Source organism: Lygodium microphyllum, chromosome 16 (assembly GCF_053477565.2).
Source record: "Lygodium microphyllum isolate KBCC chromosome 16, Lygodium_microphyllum_v1.1.10, whole genome shotgun sequence".
NCBI classification, from domain to species: Eukaryota; Viridiplantae; Streptophyta; class Polypodiopsida; order Schizaeales; family Lygodiaceae; genus Lygodium; species Lygodium microphyllum.
Genome location: NC_141150.1, coordinates 139,787,024 through 139,804,225, shown reverse-complemented (window position 1 = coordinate 139,804,225; position 17,202 = coordinate 139,787,024). Strand labels below are relative to the sequence as shown.

Genomic DNA, 17,202 nt, shown 5'->3' with positions numbered 1-17,202 from the left:
TTGGTAGTTATACTATGCTATTGATTCTTCCACTAGCAATCACTACAACTAGTATTATAGTGGAGAATGTATAACCTATATATGCAAAGAGGGGCACCTAAGCTTGAGTTGGTGTAGATGAAACATCATTTGTCCGATAAATCTCTTGCCTATCTCTAGTGCTCCTTCTCTTGGGGGTCATCATGAAAACAAGAACTCTTCTAAATCGCACTCCTTGCTTAGCTCGTTGCCCAATCCTCATTGAGCTTCCTAGTTCAATGCTCATATGATCTTCGAGGTGGGGCTTGGACAAGAGCAAAAGGAGTTTGTGATTTGGGCCAAAATTAGGTGTTCCTTGGTAATTTGATATGGATAGTGATATGGGCAGTGATATAGAGAATTGATATGATGCATTGATTAGGAAGAGTAGACTCGATAGCTTCTAATTTGGTATAGGGATAGGGAACACAAGGTGATGAGACTTTTTTAAATACGGAATTAAAGTGGGGGAAATAGCGAGCCTTGGATATGAGCAAGGGGGGAAGTTGATTCCAATGTGGGCAACGGAAAGGTTAATAAACCTAGTTGATGGTGTGATTGGGAGATCAATACAAATATGGGGGAGAGGGGGAATCGATGAGAATGGTGTCATAAATAGGAAATATATCGATGTAATTCTTTGATTTCACAAGTTCCTTCTTGTCTCTAATCTCTCTTCTACTCCTCTATATCTTTCTAATTCTCTTCTATCCTTCTCATTTGCCTATGTGTCTTTTCTTCTTCTTCGCTTCCTCACTATTCTCTCCCTATTTCTTTCTCACTATTCTCAAACAAGAAAAAGGCTACCAATATCCTTTGTCTAAGGCTCCTTATGTAACCTTCCCTTTAGCTCAGAATAGCCTCTCTCACTCTTGGATATATCTTAGCTTATCTCCCTCTCCACTCTACTATTCTTGTAGTAGTCTGATGAGGAACTCGGTGAAGAGCTCTCCCGAGTCCCTCCCTTCTCGAGATGATGACGAAACCGGTGGACATGTCCCCGTCCCAACTTCTCGCGACGATGACGGAATTGCAGTTGATGATGACGATGCTGGTAGCCTAAATCCCAATTTTCTCCTTCTCCTCTTGTGTTGAGTGCTGTTTTGGCGGCACTGGATATGAATATCGTCGAGTTGATGGAATCAAAGAGAAATAGAAAAAGGAAATCTATTCTTATACTTTTTATTTATTAGCTTGAAGCTAGCAGCTTATGGGATCTATCTGAATCATGCATATGGGATCTATCTGAATCATGCAGGATCTGCTAGGAGATGATCATAGCTCATCATCTTAATGGGTACAAAATTATAACGAGGGAGAGTAGTGATCCAAAGGTGATACTACCTTTGCCCAGGAATAACAAGAGAAACTCGGAATGCCTCGATACTCAATATTGAATTAAGGCACCGAGGAAGATTTAAAAACCGAAAAGGGCAAGATTGGGATCTGCAATATGGGAGGTTAATTTGTCTAAGCAAGAGTTTGAAGAGGTTATGCAGGCCACCTCGAGTACGCAGCTGCCCTTGGAAGGAGAAAATCTGTCTGTGCATGGGCGTGTTTTAAGCAGTAGATAAACTCAGTGAAAGAGGTACCTTCGACGGGAAATGGTGCTGTGTCAGAAGGAGTCCCTTCGTCATCTCTCTTTGGGAGGATCACGGATGCCAATTAGCAAAAGGCCTCTAGCAAGGGGTGGCAGCTCATCAATAGATTGATAGTTGCAATCAGAAGAAGTTGTTGGGTTTCTTAAGGGACGTCCAGACAGAGGCGTTCTAAAGCTTCATAGTATTAGGTTTCTCTGCACTTTGCAGGCGATATGGGAGCGCGCAGGACCTCATACATAAGCTGTATACGTGGTTGTGGAACTTGGTTTCAGGTTGGGGGGAAGTTAGAATATTCGCGATCCTAGTAAGGTAGAGAGCTCGGATCTCGTATTTACCATTGGCATTGAGCCGTCCGCAAGGCGGAGGACAGCTTTTTTTCAAAGGTTTACTTGCCAAAATTCCATTCCGATTGTAGGTTTCAGCGTTTGCTGTCCGAGTGTGTAACGGGCCTAATATGCTATACACGTATATATAGAGGCCTTGGTTCTTCTTGACACTTGTTGCCCCATCCTCATCTGTCTGATCACACAGTCGGAGCTGCATCATGCAGGAGCCGAGAAGAGAGGTAGACGGTCTCAGACGGATGCTCAAGAGCGAGGCTAGGAAGTACCAACGACAGACGAATTAGAGGGAGCGAGAACGCGCAGCAGCACCTGAGGCGACGGCGGCACAACATGCAGATGAATATGTGACAGCTGCGGCTGTTGGTATGTTGCAGGAGCGCGCTGATGGTAAAAGCAGATTTGCTGAAAGGAAGATGATGCTCTCAAAACGGTCGCCCTTTTGAACTTGTTTCTCCATGCTGTTGCTGCTTTCAGCAGCAGACGATCGTCAAAAAAATAGCTCGCCTTTTCTTAAATTGCATGAGAAGATGATCATGATCATGACGGTTGCTGCTGCTTTTCTGCAGCAGATTTCATCAAAATAGCTTGCCTTTTTCTTGATAGCTGCCTTTTGCTTGCATGCACTATGCTGCTTTTTGCATGCAGTACATTACAATAGCACAATGCAGCATGCGAAGCACAGCAAAAGACACCAAGCCTTGATATTCGTTTTCAATTCCGTCTAGTTACTAGGGCTTTCTATTTCTTCGATGCGGCCAAAGAGCAGGTCGCAGATGCTAAAGGAGAAGCAGCAGGAGGAACTTGAAGGAGGAAAGGCCAAGCTCCGGCAAACATTGTTGGAAGCTCTGGTCTCTGCCGCCAGTTACCACGGAGGATTGCTTTACTCTCCACAAGACTTCGCAGCGGATGCAGATCCTTTACGCACATTCAACCTACAGACTTTTGCGATTTCAATGGGGATTCTTCCTCCCGATGAAGCCGGCAAGGAGAGATACGATGCCCGGGAGTTGAGAAACGCGGTTGTCAGAGAGCTCGCAAAACGGGGGCAGTTGTATAGTCCTAAGTCAGAATTAGCTGCAGACGATGATAATGATGCAGGTCTCCCAAGGGCGAAAACGGTGCACCAGACCTTCACAGAGATGTTACATGTGCTTGACAAGGCCGCTTCGCAGTACGGCTCCACACGGAGTTTGTTTTCCAGTGATGCAGCCATCTCTACTGCGAGCGGCAGGCTTGCAGATTACCTCTGCAACGTGTTTGTGGATGCCCTGAGTTCAAACTCCTCCACCCGGAATATCACAGTCATTATTCGTGCGATGGACTATGCGGCCGACAGGTAATGGAGCTACAACTCTCAACAATTTCGGGTAGAAATACTTCTTCAACACTCCTACAGTCTGCTAATTACTCTGCCATTGACGTTTTCGCAGGATGCAGCGATTCATAAAGGATTAAAAACGATGTACTCAGATGTTTTAGGTATTTGCGCTAGTTTAGCGAAATGTCATGACAATGTAAGGTTTAGGCTCCGTGTAAGACCAATACCGTCTGTACAGAGTATGCTGTAGTAATTCAGGCATTGTCTTCCATTAGCAAACACTGCAACGATTTCCTCGGCCGATAGTTTCAGGTATCTGCACCAGTTTAGCGAAACGTCATGAGTCATGACAATCTAAGTCTTAAGATTCATATTAAACAAACCGGCAAAGTCTGTGTGCATGATCTGTTCTAATTCAGGCATTGTCTTGAAGTTGTAAGCGCTTCCAAGATAGTGGTTTTGTATCGAAAGAGTAGCAGCTTTTTCGATCCGTTATTTAAACTTATTTCCATGCTTTTTTTCGGTGTATTAATGACCGCGTGTCGACTCTGATCTGGAGTCTGGACGTGATTTATCTCTAGACTCTGTGTATCACATTGTCACAAAGGATTAGCCTGCAGGTTCTGTCTGGTACAAGGCTTTACAATGTGCGTTTGTCATTGGCTAGATTGGGAAGTCCGTCGTGACTCGTGACATATGAGCAACAGTCATCCTGTCTGAATAATTGTTGCTCATCTCTTCTGTCGTCCATCATTCACCCACGGTTGTGTGTGTCTCGTGAGGAGTCCAAATGCTGCTGAAGTTTGAATGAAGACTAACCCCCCGGTCGGGCCTTGTCGTCCATCATTCACCGCAAGGTTGTGATGAGTCCAAATGCTGCAGAAGCTCGAATGAAGACTAACACCGGGCTTTGGCTTCAGCTAGCACTGCATGCTGCTCAAGGCCAGTGCTAGTACTGCAACTCTTACAAGATGATGTCATTGGTTCCAAACGTACTAAGTGCCATCTGGCTATAGAGCCACAGCTCCATTATAAGTATTTACAAGGAGTCTCTCAGAAGCTTCTCTATATCGCACCATTGAGTCTTGGAGAAGGGGCATGCAGCGGTTATGGAAGTTTTCTACTGTTATGGAAATTTTCTAGCTGGTACTGTTATGGAGGTTTTCTGGCTGGTTTGTCACCCTGTCTACAGGATGAGGAAATGTTCGGTGGTTGTAAAGTTATAATTTATGAGTTATGATCAGAGAGTTTGTTGGAATTGGGGTCTCTCTGAGAAAAGGCCAAGAAGAAGGTCCTGTTGTTCAAGATCGTGAGGCGTATCTTAATCAGCGTGTCCCATGTCCTTACTCTCAATACAAGTTGGTAATTAGACAAAGACGCCGATTGTCTATAGAACATGTACGACAATTTGGCGAGTGTTAATCTAAGATCATTGATCAAACAATTGCGGATTTTCAGCAAACGGTAATTTGAAGTTAATATCAATCATGCATTGTACTCACAAGCTAATTGAATACCATATACAATAAGATTGGGTCTTGCTGGCAAATTTTCTATCCAGGGAGGTGATGTCTCGTCCCAAGGGGGAGTGCATTCTTTGCGGCCAATTAGAAGAGTTCGTGGGCGTGAGATGGATGGAGTGCAGGAGCCAATCCGCCACTCGCAAGGCCAATCTATACCGTCAATGCCAAAGGAGACATGCAACCTTCCAGACCTACCTACAATCTTGGAGCCTGAGATGGAGGCAATGATCGATGCATTGATTCCCATGGATGTCGAGACTTCTGATCTGCTTAGAGAGGAAGCATCCATACCATTATATGATGGGTGCCGAGTATCTCGGTTGAAGACACTGCTTGCACTCTTAAGTATGCAAGCAAAATACGGGTGGAGCGATACGAGTGTGACCGAGTTGTTCAGGTATCTTGTACATAGGTTTCATTGTTTTTTTTTGACACTATTATTACAAACATTTGTGCTTTTTCAAGGTGTTTTATGATTTTTTTCAGCTTATTGAAATATTATATATTACCACCTACAAATACCATGCCTGAGTCTCGTGATGATGCACGACATGTTTTACAGAAGCTTGGCATGGACTACAATAACATCCATGCATGTATCAACGATTGCTGTATGTTTCGAGGAGAATACAAGACTATGGAGACATGTCCAAAGTGTGGTGCTCATAGGTATCGACAGGACTTGCAAGGGCAAACCATCCCTCAAAAAGTTCTCAGACACTTTGCGCTCATCCCCCACATAAACCACATGTATCGTACGCCCAGCATGGCGAGCTTGACAACGTGGCATGCGCAGAATAGGTCCACGGATGGAGTTCAACGAATATCGGCGGATTCGCGCGCATGAAGCCACATTGACTCTACCTTCCCAGGCTTTGTCGAGAGCCAAGGAATCTTCTGCTCGGTGTCGCAATGGATGGCGTGAACCCATTCGGTCTGCGCCCAACTTCTTACAGTGTGTGGCCTATAGTCCTTGTCAACTACAACATCCCTCCATGGCTTTTTACGAAGAAAGGACATCTCATCCTTAGCTTGCTCATCCCAAGCCGCTACAAAGTAAAAAATATGGACGTGTATCTTCGTTCATTAGTCGATGAGCTTAAGATTTTGTGGGAGAAGGGGGTCACTATGCAATATATGAGCAGGCGCGATAGTCGGCGGTCTGCCAATATTCGAGCCATTCTCATGTGGACGATGCATGACTTTCCGGGATTGGGAGAGTTCTCGGGTGAGCACGCCTCCGTTCTTGTTGGTAATATCTATATTTTATCTCTTTCAATCAAGTATTCACTAGGCTGTGGTGTTGGAACAGGTCTGGTTACCTTAGATTATCATGCATGTCCATTGTGCGGGCCACAGTTAGACTCCCGAAGGTCACGAACCATGAAGAAGATGGTATATCAAGAACATGTTGCTTTCTTGTCGGAGGATCATGAACTCAGGAAATGTTTCCTTGGACGACCTCCAATACGTATGAATGCCGCAAGCTGGTACGAGCTGAAAATGGTCCACGCAGAATCACATCCAAATGGAATGCAACGGTTCGCAATTTTTTACGAGTTGCCATATTGGACCCACTTACAGGTCAACCACTTATTGGATCCTATGCATATTTTCAAGAATGTGGGCAGCTTACTATGGGACCACATCATAGGAAAGAGAGACACTATAGGGGCACGAATGGATTTGAAGAAGGTAGGTAAGATGGAGGCGCTTTGGCCGCAGTCGAGTGTTGATGGTCGCATGCAGCTTCCTCGCGCTCCTTGGGTTTTGTCCACTAAAGAAGAGTGCATTGTGAAGCAAGTAATAAAGTCCATCCGCACTCCGACGGGTATGATGCGTTTTCTCAGGTCCCCATTTTCTAAAGATGACCAATTATCGGGGCTAAAATTCCATGATTGGCATAAGATATGTCAGGTTTGTACTACGAATGGATTGTAATTAGCGTGGGCATTTTGCTATTTGGAATGTGGCCATTATTCATAATGCTTTCTCATTTGTGGCAGTTTGTACTACCGATCGCGATCGCAGGATGTCTTACTCCAGAAATTCGCGGAGCCATTTACAAGTTGTCGACTTTGGTGCAATGGATCTCATAGAAAGAGATTAAGATGTCCTCTATTGAATCCGCGAGGCGGAGAGCAGTGGAGACGGTCTCTCTTTGAGAAATACCTGCCCACCAACATGCTCATGATACAAATCCACCTTCTTGTGCATCTTGTGGACGAAGTGGAGATTGTTGGACTTGTCCATACGCGATGGATGTTCTTCCTAGAGCACTTCATGAAAACCCTGAAAGGCTTTGTGCGACAACGAGCTCGGTCAGAAGGTAGCATGGCCGAAGGTTGGTTGGTGTCTGAGGCACTAGTGCATATTTCACAATGGCTACCAACGGTGGAACCAGACAATGAAATGCTATGGTCGCTGAAGGACAATGATAGGCTGACTGGAGATATGGTGGTTGGAAATGGGGTAGAAAAAAGAATGGATGCCTCAATGGAAGAGAAGGTGAATCGCTTTTGTATGTTGCACCATGCCTCCATGGAGACGTGGTTCGCCAAGTACCAGATTGCAAGGCAAGATCGAGAGGAAGTGTGAGCTGAATTCCGACGTAGTACGCATCATCGATCGATTTGATATCCCGAAGACATGGAGAAGATGTTGCGGTTTATGTCAACATGATGGTTGCATAGAGCCTTGACCGCATCATCTCGCCAAGGGACAGAGGTCTCAATGGAGGAGTGGGAATTCTCAAGGGGATGTAGTCCAAAGGTGATGAGGGGTTTAGAATCTGTCGTATCTAAATTTTATATGCGACATCTAATTTGAGTGTTTCAATGTATAGTACAAAATACATAGTGCAACATGGTCGCGCGGACGGCATTTTTTCGGGTGGAGCGTATTGACAAAATGCACTCCACAATGGACTGTGGTGTCATGGCAAGATTCGAGCAAGAGAGCCGGTGATGAGCAACGGATCCAAACACGGTTGTGGATGAGATGGAGTATTTTGGGAACTTTCAAAGTATTGTTACGGTGGATTATCGTAGCTTCTCCATGATACTATTCGATATGCAGTGGTTCAAAGTGGTACTTGGAGGAGCTGGAGCAACAACTTGACGAGGTCCATCTGGATTTCTCGAAATAGATTCCGAAAAAAATGGACAGATTTACGCGACACCTTTGTGTTCCCGGCCCATTGTGAACAGGGGCATGGAGTCATTTGCTTGCTAATTGTATTACGACATGGTTTATGTCACGATGGTTTGAACTCTCTTGTACGTGTTTGTGAACAGGTAATCTTCTATCCAAACCCCCAATAACCTCGATGGTGGTATGTTATAATTTCAACTCCCCGAAGTGCGAGAGTATATGATCACAGTGATGTTCCGAGTATAGATAAAGATAATATGTAAATAGAGGGGTCGATATTGCAAGGGGTGGAGGCCGTCGAATTAAGCTTGGAGCCAGCATCGGCTAACAATGATGGAAATACAGGAGTCCAAGAATTCTTTGAGAACAAGGCGGACTCATTCTTTTGTGGTGACATATCTATCGACCTTCCAGTGTATGCGAAGTTGTGTCAGGAGATTCACATGGGACCATAGGATACTTCATACTTGGAGCATCCACTTACTCAATTCGTTAACCAATCTCTTATAAGGGTACATAAAATATGCATTTTAAGTGAGATTTTTTTAAAATGATTTATATTACTGTGCTTTGTATGATTTAAATTGATTATTCTAACATCATTTTTTGTCTATGCAGGTGACATTTTCAAGATGAGTCGAGGGATGAGCGATGAGGAGTTAGAGAACATCTTCGCATGCATGTCTCCAGACCAGATCGCCAGATTCAGAGAGATGGTAGACCAGGAGCTGTCTCGTTCTTCGTCAGGGCGCTCTACTAGATCTGCTTCAGCGCGATCGGATACTTCGGCTTCGAGTAGACAATCTCGACGCTCACGACTTGGGCTAGAGAGAGGGAGTCCATCCGGATCAGGGGGATGCTGCTGTGGAGACACGGATGTGGTGTCTCCGTCTCGTCGTTCAGCTGGAGCTGCGTCACCTTCAGGATTTGTCACACTTGTGGGGACGTCTACTCCAGTTACTTTGACTTTTGTGCAGCCGTCAGCAGGTGGCATCCCTTTGGGTGCCACTCCGAGAGAGATTACCCCCGTCAATACACCAGATGCAGAGGCATCTGCTGGATATGCCCAGGAGCATGGACGCAGATGGGAGAGGACCCAGCTTAGGCAGACTCCTAGGGGTTATGGATATCTGATCGATAGTAGGTGAGGAGCCATCATCATGAATGATGAGTGGAGGAGGGTGATGGCTCGCATGAGAGAGTTGTGCCAACAATATTTTCGGCACAACGTTTTGGATCATTGGAAGAACATACCATAGGGGAGCAAGGACTACATAGTAGCATCCTTGTACGAGGAGTTTCCGGTGCCAGCCGCAGTTGATAGATTCTCTACGGGCTAGATCCTGGATTGCATGTGTGCATACATGTCACATAGACGATTCGATGCATGCAAGGCAATCAATAGTGGGGCTGCAAAGCCCGAGTGGTTAGATGCCGACGACTAGCGCTGACTGAGGGAGGACGCTATAGATTCTCCAGGACGTTGGAGTCAGCAGCGCGAGGCGGCGAGGGTGCGACTCGAGGCCGAAGTGGTCCATCATCTTGGGAGTGGCGGCCACATGACATATTTGGAGGACTTTGTAAGTTTTTCTTTTGTTTTGCTTGTTTATTTATTTGAAATATTCTTTGTACTGACAATCATGTTTTTAACAATTAGCATTCTGTTTTCTTTGCAGCACTCCATTACAAATTGCGATCCGTCTGACCTTGAGACTCGATATGCAGAGAAGCACGGTCTCAATGCATTGATCGATCGATTGTATAGATGCGATGGCCCTATAAGTCACTCATCTTTCTTGTCTGTAGTTACCATGAGATATTTGAATGCATTATTGTATGGTGGACTGATGTATTATTTCTTTTTCTGCAGAGTCCGTTCGATGCTCCTTTGCGGCGAGACGAGCTTTCGGGGGAAGAGGATGCATAGCTCGCCCTTGGATCTCTGGAGCTCACACACCTTTATTTTTGAGTCGCTTGATCTATGTAAACATGTTCTATATATTAGTGATATCCTGTCATGAGTGTACCAATCGCTTTTTATGCGATCGTGTATTTATTTCATGTATCAGTTTTATGTTTTCAGTATACATTCTTTTTGTTTGCAAGCGCTTTGTACACAGTAGTGCAGAAACTATTTTGTATGGCTCTGATTAAAAAAAAATTATCCCTGTTACCGTCGCTATTAGCGTCACAAATTTTACTGCTCGCGTCGGTATTAGCGTCGTTATACGTGTCGCAAACCGTCGCTATTAGCATCACTATTGGCGTCGCTATCAGCGTCGTAAATGCAACGCTGATAGTGATGCCAATACCGACATTTCCATGGCATCGTTAATAACGACGCTTTTTGCGACGACGGGGGCAAACTTTGTTGTTTGTATTTCCGTCGCTTTAAACATCGGTATAGGGCCTATATCTTGTAGTATTGGAAGTGTCCTGGAGATCCACGAAGCTAAGACTATGTGTGAAATTTGAATTTTCTTTGGCAATCAATGTGTGTCTTAGTCATTGAATGCATTATGGTAGTGGCTATTTGTGTATGCAACTATAGAATTATAGTAGTCCCTAAACAAAATACCTAAAAATAATAAAAAATAACAGTAAAATTGAAGATTGTAGCCATCTTATACCATTGAGAATACACATATGAAAAAAAGTGAAAGTACAAAGAATAAACGATGACAATATGCACAGTGAAAGAACATAAGAACTCAAAAAGAGTGATGATGAATGAGCAATGGAATCCATAACTCAAAGCATGAGAACGATCACTACAAACCACACATGTTCCAGCCCATGTGATGATCAATAGTGCATTTAGTCTCCCTCTCTCTAAGTAATGTGATCTAATACTAAAGAGAGCCGAGGAAGAGACATCCATATATAAGCCTTGAGAGTGCCACCCTACACAAGAGGTTAGTTGGTTGGATCGACCAACTAACACTTGAAAGTAGCTTAGATATGGCTCACAAAGGCCCCTATAGCAAAGAAAATAAAGTATCCTAACTAATACATTATGCACACCAAGTAAGTGGAGGTGCCCGTGGTGGTGCTTGTTGATGGCAAATGATGTGTTGACCATGGTATGGCTTTAAGACACATAGTGGTTATGGCGTTTTATGATGTAGCAAGGTTGATTACATGTCTACCGCACTATCATATTAAGTCTCAAAGCTCACTATCTACCAAGACAAAAGGGTGCAACAAACCCAATAGCATCATTTAGGCAATGCAAATTCCTTACCAAAGTATCTATGTCTCGTCTCAAAATATCTAAAGAAAGTTCTAACTACTTTCTCAATAGCATCATTATGTTGATGCTCTACAATTATAATCCTAAATTCTTTTGAAATCAAAGATGACATACATTTTAATGAATCCATCCCATTCAACCATCAAACTCAACATGGCATATGCTTTTCCTATTAGAGGTCCAAACACATCAAGCTACCATAATGAGAGATTCATCCACTCCCATACTAAATGCGTATCATCCTCAAAGCTTACATCAGCAATTAGTAGATCAAGTGCACAAAAGCAGCCAACAACCATGTACAAAAGCCCTCAACACAATTCTATCATTGAAGCTTGGAAGATCATGAACACAAAATCTTTGACAAACTATAACCAATTTAGCGATAGTTCATGTCATAGTGTCCATTGCTTCAAAAGCCATACTTTGTGCAAATATGCATTTTCCAACTACGCAAATGGAAGAAATATCCTCAAGTGCACTCCTAAAAGCATAACAATGGTCCATGCGCAAAAATACCTCACATGACAAAAGTATCACATCACAGTAACTCACATCTCTTGTTTATTCTTCAAGAACCAAAGTGAAAACCATGCATGAATCCCCCAGGGGGTTCACCTATAAGAAATCATCGATATAACATGCATTCAATGGATATTATGAAATATCCTTTCTTTACATGCTATAAGGCCTTAAAATGATCCCTTTTACTTTACTAAACTTAAGATTTTTTTTACATTTTAATTCAAAAACCCTTTTTGTAAATATAATCTTGTAAATTATACTAAATATAATACTCTTTCTTTTAAACTCGCATGGTATCTTATATGTTCCACCCATAATGACTAATTTACAAGACGCATGTCTAGGCATGGTTGCTTCACAAGACTTATGTCCATAGTCATCCCTAGATATCCATACTACTTTACTAGAATTACAATCATGGCCTTCCCAAGAGATCCATAGTGGGGACACATCTTAAGCATAAAACCTTTCCATTCAAGGTAAACAATCATGCATTTAGTGCACCCCACTCTACATACCAAACAAATACATTGCCTTGTGGCACAAATGACATAAAGCAACATGTGCACTATTGCTGCCAAAAACATATCCACAAGTGTAATTCGAACCACAATTGCCCAAAAATACTCACTGCCATGCTAGTGGCTACAAATATAAAGGCACAAGAGGTACCACTCTTGCATTTGCACCAACTACACCCATGCTTGGGTTATTACGACCATCCCTAAACTTTGCATTGTATGCTACCCTTCAAGGGCTCCCACATGCCCATACAAGCTTGCTTGTGACTTTGACTACATGCTAATATTTTCATTTGCCATTTTGAATTCCTAGTTGTATACTCTTGGACCTCCTAGAGCAGCTGGAGCTAAATATGCTATCCCTTCACTAAGAAATGTTACCTCACAACACATGTTCCTAAACATACTATCCATTCATCAATCATTTCACCTTAAGCACTACTCCAGGTATACTTTGGCTACATGATGACATTTGATGCATGACTAAAAACTCACATTTTTCTCTCTTCAAATAGATTATTTCTATGCTTAGGGCCTCTGGCCAAACGGGGTTACTATTGGCTCTAAAGAGGGGCCTATTTTCCAGTTGTTGGCATCTCAAGGGAGTAGATAGTAAAGGATATTGTGGAGTATGAGTAGCTCTCCAATGAGGAGTTAGAGGTGACTATCCATAGACTACATGATACCTTGAGGTGTGTATGCCTAAATGAGGGCTCTTCACAAGATCCACATGTAGGACTACGAGCTCACAAGTTTCAATCGTAGTTTACGTAAATAATATATTGTTTGTATGTATGTATATAAAAGTATACCATTTCCTAAATCTTAATATTTTGATCCAATAACACATATTTCGGAGCCACATAGCACAACACAGTAGAATCCTCCTCTAGGTGATGCCATAGCAAAATCTTGCTATATGGTAGGAATTTATCTATAGCTACAAATGTATAATGTTCTAATTTTTTTTTCTAATTATCGTTTTATTTATCCATGCATATACTGACCCTCTCCAACAAGGACAGACAGAGCTCAATGATCACATCTACATCTATGACCCTAACACCCTCTTCATTGACTCGTCACTCATCTACCACACCCTCGCTAGGGGCCTCTACTAAGCTCTAGGAACCATTTCATACCTATGTTAGCTCATATGGACTCACACGTGACATCGGCATGGATGGGTGGATCATACCCCTCGGAGGTGGACGAATCTTTTTTTAGCACATGGAACATTTTAGTGGAGCTTTGTATGCCTTGAGTCAACATACTCTGGCCAGACGTACTAATTTCTTCATTTAATTGTTTACAATAGTGTCACCTTATTCTAATCTATCTTGTTTCAATGCAAAGATCAGGTAGACCTCAACAAAACATTTGTGATTGCCTAGTTGGAGCAAGAATTTGGAGTGTGATTGTATAGCTAGAGTAAGAGTTTGGAGTGGGATGCAGGCAAATGAGAGTGCTAATGAGTGAGATAGCTTAGCTTGTTAAACATGGATATGACAATGCATGATTAGTCTCTTACATGTATGTGTGTGTGTGTGTGTGTGTGAAAGATGAATTAATGAGAGAGAGAGAAATAAATTGAAATGAGTTTACAATTGTTTGAACAAAATATGTAGCACAAAGAAAATAAGAAGGAAACTAACTAAGGCTATGTGCAAAAAATAGAACTTTATCTAGTAACTAAAACTAGCATGTAGATTTGATCTATGGAGCTGTGAACATAAACTCATAGCACACATGCTCTATTCAATTCTACAAAGAAAACAAATGACATAAAGAAGCTGAGAGCTACAACACTCTTGCACAGTAGATGACACCAAATTGGCCCTCAAGGTGAGTGCCACTTACAATATTTCTTCAATATTGAAGATCAATCTTTATAAAAAACACTTGTGACCCATCCACGCAATCAACACAGCCAACAGACCAACACTATTTTTTCCAATGATTCCTCATGTGGCTTGCTCTTCAATAGACCATATTCACTCAACTTCTATATCCTTTAATTTCTCTCACTAACCTTAAACCAATGAGCTTTGAATCTATCTCAATTATGCACTTAAACTAGTGTGTCTCCAAGTATATAGAGGTACAATAATTGCCATGTTGACCAATATGGCATTCAGAAATGTATCAATGAGGAATTTGCATGAATCTCGATCCTAGACTACTCTAATTCATTGAATGATGCACCATTGTTGATTGTCTAATAATCTTAGAGTCTTCCTAACCAATGTACCTTCAATTCACTATTGTCAAATTGGAGTACTTTAGACATATAACCCTACTATCCATATATCCTAATTTCTGGCATGCATGCTAGTTCAATGATATAGGGGTCCTAGAATTAGAGTTTATTTCTGTAACGTGTCCCCTAGTATCATCCAGGACACAACTTAGCAGTCCATCGGAAAGGATGTCTAGAAAACTCCGCCCGACACTCCCATGGAATGTTACGGGTTTTGCGATCTAGGTCTTTCCGCGTCTGCCACGTAGCGGAAGTATCCTGGCCGTTCCCACTTAGGATCGATCGGAATTAGGGTTTTCCTGACTGGTCATTAGCTAACAGCAACTAGTGTCAGACCCGAGCGACCTACTTTACGCAGAAACGCCAGGTCCGAAGCGGATTCACGCTGCACTTGGTTCAAGGAGAATGGGAAACGAGAGGGATACAAAGCTCAACCTCTCTGCCATAAGGCATAGTCCCATTCCGTTCCCCTAAAACAGCGTAAATCGGGTAAGACGTAACTCTAGGTCATCGTTCTCGTTATTCGTTTTGATGATGATGATCATCCCGCTGTTCTTCAAGATTTTTGAGAAAAGTTCCCGGCTAACCGGGACTACCCAACCGTAGGATGGACCCATGGCCCATCCTCCGCACTTTCCTCGGTTTGTTTTAGTTATGTAATTATCTAACACATTAATTTGACATATAACAATCAGCTTCTTTAATTAACCCTATTAAGCACTGGTTTCTTCACGTAATCTTATCACATGATATAGAAAAACAATATCAAGCAAGTTCTTTTAACATTTCATCATTTTATCTTTGAATTACAAGGAGTTCCGCCCGTAGGCTTGTCCATAATCCGCCTGAAGGCTATCCAGTGATTCCCAGGGATCACTATTCCAAGCTTCCGCCCGTAAACTAGTATGCGGGTCTCGAGATCCAATCCCAAGTCACGTTAGCCTCTTGTGCAGGACCCGAAAGGCCAGGGATTTATGGCCAGAGCACCCCCTGGCACCCAAGCGTCCTCCTACTCCAAGTAGAGCTCAACGGAGAGACCTCTCGCAGTGGGTTCGGTCCACGTTCCCGGCGCGGTCAACAACCCCCTTGGTTAGGGTCAGGTAGGCAATCGGGGGTAACTGAAGCTACCTCTCCCTTCAGGCCTTCAACCTAAAGCATAGACACTCATTTAATTTGTAATTCATAATTCAAACAGAGCCCTAAAATCTCTAGCAAGCACAAACATTTCCATTAATCAACCGAGTTGTTTGGCAAACTGCTAAGGAAGTGTTCTTTCCTTTTGAGTGTATCAACACTCGTCTCCAAGGTGTCTTGTAAATTGGCAAGATCCTTTACATTCTGGTGTAGGGCGTACCTTATTAACCCAACTTGGTCAACCCTAAAGTTTCTTAGATATGCTAGTTTCTGGTTTACAACTTTCCTTATTTAGAAGGATATCCAAAAATACGTCTTTTTGCAAGATAACTTGCGTAGGGATCTGCCAACCTTGATGAGGGTTTTTACCCTTTCTCCTTGTGAATCAATCACAAGACTAAATGATTTCGTACTTGCTGCGCAAGTCCTGTGATGGAGTAATCCGTTATAGATCCTTTAAGCTGACGTATGTCGGCCTAGGGTTTCTTTTTAAGGAACTCAGGGACAGCCCTAATTCCTTATCTTTACGAATTTGTTTGACCCTACAATAAGGAAAATAGTCAAGTGCTTAGGGTATGAATATTTCTATGTCTAGATTGGTTTGGATAATTTTTGGAAGGTAATATTAATCGTCTTGTCACAGTTTTGCTATTCTTGTGACAATTTACTTTTTCAGTCAATACAGTTCAATTTAAACTTTCGTTTCCTTTACAGACGAACTCATGCCAAATAACAACATTTGCCTTGCTAAGATGTGCAATTAGCAAAGATAACTTTCTAGTAAATTGGGCAACGAAAGAAACCTTTCATGAATTTAACCATTTACAATGACTCGTTGCGAAAGAAATAAGGCTAATGGTGCAAGATATTATTTCTACACCTTTAGGACTAAAATATACTACTATAGTAAATGGATAATCTTGCTCGTAATTTATAATGCTTGACGCAACTCGAAGGAAACTAAATTCTATTCATTATCATTCATTCAAATAAGCTAAACTTCTTTATTACTAATAATTCGGACAAATATATCCTATCCCTAACAATTTCTCTTTGCATGATCGACTTAAAACCGAATTAAAGCCAAGAAGAAAAACCTGGTTTTGGGGTGAGATATCCACATGAATACCGGGAGATGACCCTCCCGCAGCTACACCTTGGACTTTCTTAGGCGGCATCGTAGTTTGAATGTGAGATAGCCTTTTTCACTTTCTTCTAGAATTCCACCGTCTCTTTGGAAAAAAAAGAGTTTATGGGTGAGTGTGGTTTTGCAACCACAAGAACCCTTGGAGGACTTTGACTTGGGGTAGAAGGAATAGAAAGCACTTATTCTCCTTCCTTCCCTTTCTTTTATCTTTTTCCCACTCTTTCTCCTTCACTCCTTCTTTTCACTCCCTTTACTTTCCCTCCCTATCTTTTATCTCACGGCTACCTTTTTCCTTACGGGATATCATCCGAGGCCATGATGATGATTTGGATTTTGATAATAATGGGGATATGGGGGATTAAGAAAAAGCTTAGGGGTTTGTGGAAATAAAAGAGTTATGAGGGG

At 42.4% G+C, this 17,202-nt stretch overlaps 2 protein-coding genes and 1 long non-coding RNA gene across 5 annotated transcripts; all 3 read left to right on the top strand.

The window, feature by feature from the left end:
* The first annotated feature begins 2,233 nt into the window (after nt 1–2,233).
* Nucleotides 2,234–3,782, top strand: LOC148023502 (uncharacterized). Its single transcript, XM_087696488.1, has 2 exons — nt 2,234–3,299; nt 3,394–3,782. The coding sequence occupies exons 1-2, from the start codon at nt 2,713–2,715 to the stop codon at nt 3,416–3,418; spliced, it is 612 nt and encodes a 203-aa protein (XP_087552614.1). The 5' UTR covers nt 2,234–2,712; the 3' UTR covers nt 3,419–3,782.
* Nucleotides 3,783–3,929: 147 nt separating this feature from the next.
* On the top strand, nt 3,930–8,939 carry LOC148023501 (uncharacterized). 3 transcript variants are annotated; one of them, XM_087696487.1, is made up of 3 exons: nt 3,930–4,745; nt 4,843–5,201; nt 8,576–8,939. In XM_087696487.1, the coding sequence occupies exons 2-3, from the start codon at nt 4,912–4,914 to the stop codon at nt 8,577–8,579; spliced, it is 294 nt and encodes a 97-aa protein (XP_087552613.1). In that variant the 5' UTR covers nt 3,930–4,745; nt 4,843–4,911; the 3' UTR covers nt 8,580–8,939. The 3 variants fall into 3 exon arrangements, 2 of the variants coding, with proteins under 2 accessions (XP_087552613.1, XP_087552612.1); XM_087696486.1 differs by lacking the exon at nt 8,576–8,939 and adding an exon at nt 5,367–6,315; XR_015693657.1 differs by lacking the exons at nt 3,930–4,745; nt 4,843–5,201 and adding exons at nt 6,357–6,721; nt 6,811–8,469.
* Nucleotides 8,940–8,963: 24 nt separating this feature from the next.
* Nucleotides 8,964–10,034, top strand: LOC148023500 (uncharacterized). The gene is made up of 3 exons (XR_015693656.1): nt 8,964–9,537; nt 9,634–9,716; nt 9,828–10,034. It is a non-coding gene; the product is annotated as an uncharacterized LOC148023500 (long non-coding RNA).
* Nucleotides 10,035–17,202: the final 7,168 nt, after the last annotated feature.

Bases quoted from the DNA above. Each gene is read 5' to 3' on its own strand.
- LOC148023501 (XM_087696486.1), top strand. From the start codon at position 4,912: ATGGATGGAGTGCAGGAGCCAATCCGCCACTCGCAAGGCCAATCTATA. The intron at 5,202-5,366 runs GTATCTTGTACA...CATGTTTTACAG, and splicing joins AGTGTGACCGAGTTGTTCAG to AAGCTTGGCATGGACTACAA.
- LOC148023502 (XM_087696488.1), top strand. From the start codon at position 2,713: ATGCGGCCAAAGAGCAGGTCGCAGATGCTAAAGGAGAAGCAGCAGGAG. The intron at 3,300-3,393 runs GTAATGGAGCTA...ACGTTTTCGCAG, and splicing joins ATGGACTATGCGGCCGACAG to GATGCAGCGATTCATAAAGG.